The following is an 8,862-nucleotide window of genomic DNA, read 5'->3' on the forward strand; positions in this document are numbered from 1 at the left end:
GCACTTTTGTGAGATTACTTTGTGAGCATAGCGGGTGAACTTAATTGATGGTAGCAACTTAAACATGGTACTTAGTCAACTTGGCATGAACAATAATTTTGCAAGAGAGAGAGAGTTTAGAGAACATGACAATAGTTGAGGACCGGATTCATACGGAGCCGGTCCCCCCTTCAATAGGCATTTGCATTATAGTTTCTCCCATCAAGAGAGACTTGGTACAATACAATGTTTGTGTTCCTTGTGACCTAGGTGATGCAATGAAGGTGAAAAACTTCATGCATCACAAGCATAACATAAATTTTGTAGAAAGCATTAACTATCCCAAGCCTCAGTCCCAAAGCCTCAAACACCTTCGAAGGTGGAGAGAGCTACCGGAAAATGAGGATAGGGAAGAGGAAGAAGAAACATTCCATAGGAGAAAGAAATAGTTGCTCACTTATCATTACTCTTCTTGCTAGCATACATAATAGCATAGTAATGAAGATGGAGAAGATAGCAAGCTTAAGCATTGAAGCATGACTCTTGGTTGGATTTGCATTCCATAGCCAAGAGTGTTGGTGTAGGCTCTCACTTCTCACAAGCTTGGAGAAGGAGGTGGAGTTCCTCCACTTTCACCAATTGAGAATGAATCCACAAAATGTGTGTGTGTGTGTGTGTGTGTGGTGTATATCGCCCTAGCACCCCCCTTGCTTGCTTGGGGCGAGTTGTGACTTTTCCACATGCTTCAAGCTCATTGAGCCCCTCTCCTCCTAGGCAATCACATACAACATGCAGTCAAGTACATGGATAGTCTTTTGACAAGTATCCTCCTTACCCCTTAGAGAGAGAGCTTGAAAATATCTAGATATTTGTTAGATGGAACTAGAAGCTCATTGGACCCCTCTTTAGCCCAACCAATAGCATTCAAGCACACCATGTGGTTAAGCTTAAAGAGAGTATGACATTTGTCCCATGTGCCCTTTGAGAAAAGGGGTGCCCTTTGGGTGAGTGGAAGGTTAGGTCAAAGATTCCCCTAACTTTGGGACTTTCATGCATAGGAAGCTTCTCAAGCACCTTTCTCATTAAATATGACAAGTACCTGAAGTACCTTAATCATCAAGCATGACAAGCACCTTAGGTGTAGTTCCCACCTCAAGCTCATTCCTAACTTGCCTAAGATTAAAGGCAAGTTTAGGTCGGGTTCCCACCTCAATCTCAGCCCTAGCTTGCCTAAGGTCAAAGGTAACTTTTGGTCGGGTTCCCACCTCAAGCTTATCTCTAGCTTGCCTAAGGTCAAAGGACTTTTAACACTAACCATTGGAGATATTTAATGAAGCTAACCCTAAGGTCTTTTAAGCTCCATTAGTTAACCGTGCTCTTTGACATATCATCTCTCATTTGGACCCCTTTACCATTGGCCCTGTGTTGAGATAGATCCTAAGGATATGTCTATTAATCCTTGTTCCCGTTTATTATCCACATTAAATGATCAGTTTAAAATGAGAAAATCATTTGGGTTGGTTAGATATTAAATTTAATGACAGAGGAGGGGGTTGATTTTTCAAAGGCATTATTCCACACACACTCACACTAGCTCATGTGTGAAGGAAGAAGACTCTCTCTCTCTCTCTCTCTCCTTCTCAAGCTTTAATAAAAATCTCATCATCTACTCAAAGCTTGTGAGAAGGGAGGCCTACACCAACAACTTTTGGCTTTGTGATGCAAATCCAACCAAGAGCCAAGCTTCAATGCATGCTCATCTCCTCTACCATGCTAATTACTAAGCTATGCTAAGCTTTTTTGAGTGATTATGTGAGGAGATATACTTCTTTCTTGTAAGACTACTCCTTCTTTCTCTCAATCTACTCTCATACCCCGCTAGCTCTCACCATCTTTGAAGGTGTGTGAGGTCTTGCGGCTGAGACCATGAGGGAATTGATGTTGTGTTTTATAAGTGTTTGCTTAGTGCTTGAAGCTAGTTATTGAAGGAACACAAAGAATTGTAATGTAAAATGTCTCCCTTGATGGGGGAAACTTAAAATACAAATCTTTTTGGAGGGGGGACTGGCTCCATGTAAATTCGGTCCTCAATTGTTGTCAATAGCTTAATTTCTCTCTCTTTTAAAGTATTGTTCATGCCTATCTAACTAGGTGTTACGCTTTTTGTCACTCTCTCCACCCAAGCACTCTTGTTATCCTCATTAGGAATCTATTCTAATAAAATGCTCACTATGTTTATGGTATTTTCCGCTGCACTCAAGTTACTAGGCCATTAAATGTTACACATAGTGTTATTTTTCTCACAATGCAAAGAGATTGATAACGTTTGTCGAAGCCTCAAGATCTAAAACATCGTCGATAACTTGGGCATCTAGCCCCAATTCAAGCCCAACCCGACTTGATCGCAAGAGAAACGTAACTCCTTTATGGCATCTACATTAAAATGAATACACTTATATTGTTTCCCTTTGTATAATACACTTGAAAGATTTACATAGTTATACAAATCTATATTACTAACAAACCTATCCAAAAGTTGCTCCATATTCAGGTCGTGGCTCTCACATACAAGGTGGTCGTGGCTCACCACGAAAGTAATCCTTTCGGCATGCATAAAGCTAGATGTGGATGTCGAAACAAGCTATAATAACAAACAAATTGTAAATCGAGCAAATATAAAAAAAGTAACCTCTTGAAGGAAAAAATAGTTGCACAAAACTTACAATGGAAGACCCATCCTCACAATCATTTATTTCTTCTTCGCCGACACTAGAATTTTCCTCATGAGAAGCATCGGCATCATGTGGGGCACCATTCGTGCGAGCTTTGTACCTGCGCTTTATTTTTGCCTCCATCTTTGCTACTCTACTCGGCATGTCTGCTTCCCCATTGCTTTAAATCTTTGTGAAACTTTCTTTGTGCCACTGTAACTCTATGTGCAAAATTTCCAAATCTTGTCATGCATTGGCGTTTAGATGTAGGGGACATTGTTCTTGGTGGTGTCTCACTAGTTTTAGATCATCTTGATTTATGCTCTGGAATATGGATATTAGTGATTTTGTGAACATTCTTTAGATGTCTAATGAGAAGACATCTCCTTTCGTATAAGACCTTTCTATCAATGTACATTTGTGACGCATGACACTCACGAATCACTTTTCCATTTGCCCCCACAACATCAATAAATGGAGACACATCTTGACCAAGATACTAAAAAAAGATTGAAGTTTATTGATCATACAAACCATATGACCTCTACACGTACACAAGCACAACCCGTGACATGTCTCATTAATGACTTTCAAGTTTAGACAAGGCGCATCATCAAACATTGTGCAACATAATTGAGATACTTTCATAAACTGAATCATTAGCCTTTCACTAAGGAGAGCATCAATGAAACCAATGGCATACCCAAAAATAAAAATTATTTGATCGGGACATACCTCACTCTCCCTCATGTTGATATCGCTGTCCACGTCGCCTCCGCTTGCCATTCACTCTCAAAAACGACCACGTGATTGTTCGGAAGCTATTCCTCCACTTGCGACAGAGGTGCATATGCTTCCATTACATTCTTGGAGCCATAAGGACACCTAGCTTTAAGATGCTCTCACAGATAAGAGCACCAAAAATCGACCTCGTTCCCAAAATAAACCAGCATTGTCTCTTCCTGTCGAGCAGGTTTTGTAGCATTCAACCCCCTACTTTGGGAGCTCCATGGCGGACAGGTTAAGTCTGGTTTCAACCTTCCCAATGTGCTTTCCTACACACAGCAGCTTGCCCGCGGATTCGCATAGATAAGGAGCTCTCGGCAGTATGCGCAAGGCAGTTACACAGTCCAATATGCAAACCTGCAGGAACTAGTCGCCACCCCAGTATGCAAAGAATGAGCCTGGCTTCGCGCAATATGCAGAGAAAGAACCCTTTCGGCGACGCGAAGCAGTATGTAGAAAACGCCGATGTGGTCTTTAATTCGCAGTCCGCCGGCTGTGAACCTGCCCGTCGTTTTTCCATTGCGCAGAGTGAAAAGTGCCCTTAAAAAGAAATGGACAGCAGATCTCGACACATTTCACCTGGACCCTTGATCCCTTCAAATGGACCCCGTGTTACATATAGACGAGGAACACCGTGTAAGGAACCGTGTAAGGAACACCAATACATGATAAATTGGCGCCTTTGAATGCTGTAGATCAACGTCGAGCTAATGGCTTGATCCCCCATCTCATTTACGTAGAGTCTAGAAATTTAAGCCATCTCCGTTTTTCACGTTAAAAGGGCATCACCTAGGGGAGTTTCTCGAAGTGACGCAATGACACGTTTGACTAACGTCCCCTGTGTATGAACCTTTTTCGCACAATCTGAATGCCCTCAAACGTGTGGTACCTGAGTTTATTTCACCCCGTCCCCCCATTTCACCTTGGAGGATCGAACCTACAACTCGTGCGATGAGAGCCACGTGTCTAAACCACATCCTTTGACGGTGCATGCCACTCGTGAAATGTGCATGTCTTTCTCGAGTTTTGACGAGAAAATGTAATGAGTCGACCTCAACACTATATACCACGGGTTATTCAATGAAAGTTGAGCGGTGGGAACTGCAGTTGAAGGCTGGGAAGTAAACTCGGGTACAAAATTCTCGAGTTAACTTTTATGGCAAAATCTACGACGCTCGATTAATGTCAGAGCCCTAAATTGATTGGGGCCGTAGAAGTTAAGAACCCTGGCACTGGGTATCCCTTCAGGCTTCAGCTGACTCCCCACGACACTAAGTGACACATAACATTAAAGAGGGGGAGGTAAGGGGATCGACGGCACGGAAGTGGATGCGGGGAGCCCGAGGCAGATTAAACCCGGACGCACGGCAAGTCAACGCGAAAAAGAACCCGGACGGCGACTTGATTTGAACCCAAGATTTCGTCGCCCAGATTGTGACGCATGGGATAACCATCCCACCCGCGCGCACATGTTGTACCCATGGCCCGGGTTTTTGGGGTTTTATATTTAAAACATAGGTGCTGCCCGAGTTTAATCTGTGACCGGATTTAGTTTTTAAGTGCCCATCTACGGCTGCAACCTCTCCGATTTTCGTACGCGCACTTCTCTGCTCTCGATCCCCTTAACCCCTCTCATTAATACTATGTGTTATTTAGTCCTGAGGGCTGACTCCCCTCTCAGGCTCCTGCCCTTTAGCGTGCAGTACTTTTCCCTTGTCGCACGCAGGTGAGAGTTGGCGGCGTGGTGCTTAAAGCCTTAAGGAGGAGAGTCCTTCCTTTTCCTCCTCCATGCCCGTGTGATATAGTGATGAGGGGAGTCCTGCCTGCACGATCTCTCTGTTGGTCTGGATTGGTGGGGAGAAGCGAGTGGCATTGGGGAGAGAGAACTTAGAACAGCAGCGTCCTCTCCAGCTATGGAACAGCAGCAGGAGAGATCATACCAAGAGGTCCATAGCCTCGCGGCTTCTATTGCCTCTCTCTCTGTGCTCTACCTTCTCCTGCCCAGGCTTCCACGGGGCCTTCCCCGTCTGTTTTGCGTGTTGCCCTGCCTGCCCATCCTCGCCAGGGTGCCCTTCTCCACGCGCCTTCACTTTCCCAGATCTCTCCTTGCTTTCATGTTCCTCTGGGTTTGCCCCACCAAGCTCCTCCTCCGCTGCTGGGACATCAACCCCGACTACCCTGGCGATGGCTTCCTCTACTTCCTCGCCACCTCCCTCATGCCTCTTCGCGTCAAAGGCAGAACATACCCCCGCGATGATGGCAGTCCAAAACCCACCTTGGCAAGCACATTCCAAGGTGCCCTTCTCCTTCCTCTCCTCCAGTTTCTGTTTTTCTGTGCTACCCTCAATGTTCTCTGGCATCCTAGCATTCCCGACCAAATTCACGATACCCTCTACTGCCTACTTCTCTACCTCGGTTTGGAAGGAGTGCTTGGCTTGTTTTGTGGGCTCACTGGTTTTCTGCTCAGACTTGAGCTTCACCGGTTTTTCGACAAGCCATTCTTGGCCTCCTCTCTTTCGGAGTTTTGGGGAAGGCGATGGAATTGTTTGGTGTCGTATATGCTTAGAGAGACGGTGTATGTTCCTATATTGCATTTTCTGTCAGCAGAAAGACCAGAGCATGGGACCTCATCACATTCATGCAATTTCAAGAAAGGTGGAATGGATGCAAAGGAAGGGACACAAGAGAAGGTTGAAACAAATAGCGCAGCATGCTGCAAGGAATTTCCAAATGCAGGCAGGGCTCTGTTACACGCTAGAGCAGTTGCGATGTTAGCAGCATTCATCGTATCCGGCTTGTTTCATGAGCTCATCTTCTGCTGCATAACCCAGAGGAGTGCGACATGGGAAGTGACCATGTTCTTCATTATTCATGGATTTGCCAATGTTTTCGAGGTCTTCCTTAGAAGAAAATTTCCTAGAAAATTACCACGACCGATTGCCATCGTGTGTACGCTATCCTTCTTATATGTCACTGCTCTGTGGCTCTTCATGCCTCCAATTACTCGATCAGGGGCAGATTTGCGGATACAAGCTGAGTTTCGGTACGCACAGAACAGGGTTGTGGATCTGTTTAGCAGATACCAAGGGAAAGTTAACGATGTGCCATCATAGGACAATACCATTTTGTACATTCTGTGGGCTCAGTGAATATGGCAAGGCTGTATATGTAGAGATTAGTGTGGAAAATGTGGATGCAGCAAAGATTGGCACATTTAGTTCACGAGGGGCAATTATTTCTATGCGGTCAGCGTATTGGATTTCATTAAGTTTAATCAACTGTCCCACTCTTCAATTAATTATTTCTAGATAGTAATAGATGGAAATGACACTTGTCAAGACATTACTCATAATTGCATTGTTGTACCACAAGTGAGGATCATGTCCTATGATCAGCTTGAATTTTGGCAAGGCTATAGAGTTGTCTGATTTTGATTTGGATTGTACATCGGCAGCTTGTAGTGGTTTTAGTTCCTCAGCTGGAAAAATGTGTAGTTAAATCGGAGCTATACAAAATGCAAATGCAGAATATTGAAATCTGTTACACAGGATAAGCCTTGGCAATCAGTTTGGGTATGAATATGAGTGGGGTGTTGAGCGAAATGGGCTTGATATTGATATTGAAATCTGTTACACAGGATAAGCCTTGGCAATCAGTTTGGGTATGAATATGAGTGGGGTGTTGAGCGAAATGGGCTTGATATTGATTGCAAGAAATGCAGTGAAAGCTGTTTTATCATCACTGGTTGCTCATATTGAAATTTGGTCATATTTGACTTTGGAGTTGAAGCCCATTTAACTTTTGTTGAGATACTACTGGAATTTGAAAGATGCCGTTGAGTATCGAACCTGGGTCTTTACGCAGCCACACATCCACCTTAACCACTAGGTTATGATCCCATTTTCCTTTTTGTTTTTTTTTTTGATTGCTCAATTTTAGCATTAGCTTTGGCCTTATGGATTACAAAGTTGGAAGCCTCTTCTTGCCCATTGTTATTTTGAAATACTTTGATTTTAAAGGCTTCTAGTTTTTGGCTTTTAAAATAAGAAGTGATATTTCGATATAATTCACTCACAATTGTGAATTTTGCAAAAAAAGAAAAGAAGAAGTGAGATAGGCGAACATTGTAATCTGATATCATTTTTTGAATTACATAAGGAGTCCTTAGTAAAGCGTTGGATTTTTGGTGCAATTATGGACCATTGGATAAAGCTTGTAGATTAGTGTTACATGATAAGAACAAAATTATTTTTATATTTTTAATATATCTTTCAGGTCGTTGTGAAGTGTTGACATTTGTGTACTTCTATCTTGACATTGTTACAGTTGTTTCCAAACAAGTGAAAGGATCACGATGGCTTTCTAAAACAATAAGAAAGTACTAAAATCTTTAGGTTGAGTTTAAGTAGAATTATATAAGGTGAAGCACTATTCAAGAATGTCTCTTTTATTAAGTGATCGAGTGTCCTCTTCGCAAAGAAGCAAACCAAATATGCTAGTAAATTTTTTGAAATTTGTAGGATTTTTGAGCTAAGTTTTGACATCATTACACCGGTTTTTTGTCTTTTTATCACGGTTTGCTTATATATATATATATATATATATATATATATATATATATATATATATATATATATATAAACTAATTAATATATGTGTGTGTATGTGTATATATGTAGTATCTACTTACCAAAATTAAGATGAAATAAAAATGTTCATTTAATACTTTAAAACCAAAATAACATTTAAAGTAAATTTCAATCATCACTGAAAACATTAAAAGTATCCTAACCCAACACATCTCTGAGGCTTCTTTAAGAAAGCCAAAAAGATAGTTTGTTGCCATGTATCACTAATCAACAAGCTTTTTAACCAATGGTCCACATTTGCACTCAAAATGTAACCCTTTTACAATGGCTTTATGGAGTCTCAAAAAAACAATGTGAAAGTTCATTATGGTTTACATAAGGCTATGTGAGAGAAAACAAATAAAATTTAAATAACATTAAAGATAAGTTTCAATCAGACCATTTTTTTATGTTCTTCTAGTTGCTACTCGTAAATGGTTTATATATTATGAAAAAACCCCAATAATAAAGTAAATGGTGCACATTGTACATTAGTATTTTGAAAAAAATAAAAAAAAGAAAGTAAAATAAAAAGACACATTAAAAAAATAAACAAATGAATGTTTTAATGCTTTCAAATGATCATAGAAAATGATTAAACAATTTAATGAAGTGATTTTTTAAAAAAATCATCAAATGAGAGAATCGTTTATCAATACCTCAGTGTTTGAGAAAGATGTGTCTGAGCTTAGGCTTAAGCCGATTGAAAATCGAGATTAGCCGATTGCAAAGAATGGCAAAGAAGAAAAAACTCGATA

The 8,862-nt window shown here is 41.3% G+C and overlaps 1 protein-coding gene across 1 annotated transcript; it reads left to right on the top strand.

The window, feature by feature from the left end:
• Positions 1 to 5,152: 5,152 nt before the first annotated feature.
• Positions 5,153 to 6,908, top strand: LOC147457350 (acyl-CoA--sterol O-acyltransferase 1-like). The gene has a single exon (XM_086512248.1). The coding sequence runs from the start codon at positions 5,390 to 5,392 to the stop codon at positions 6,587 to 6,589; it is 1,200 nt and encodes a 399-aa protein (XP_086368374.1). The 5' UTR covers positions 5,153 to 5,389; the 3' UTR covers positions 6,590 to 6,908.
• The last annotated feature ends 1,954 nt before the right edge of the window (positions 6,909 to 8,862 follow it).

The sequence above is a fragment of the Adiantum capillus-veneris genome, chromosome 5 (assembly GCF_014529385.1).
Source record: "Adiantum capillus-veneris isolate H3 chromosome 5, ASM1452938v2, whole genome shotgun sequence".
Lineage (NCBI taxonomy): Eukaryota > Viridiplantae > Streptophyta > Polypodiopsida > Polypodiales > Pteridaceae > Adiantum > Adiantum capillus-veneris.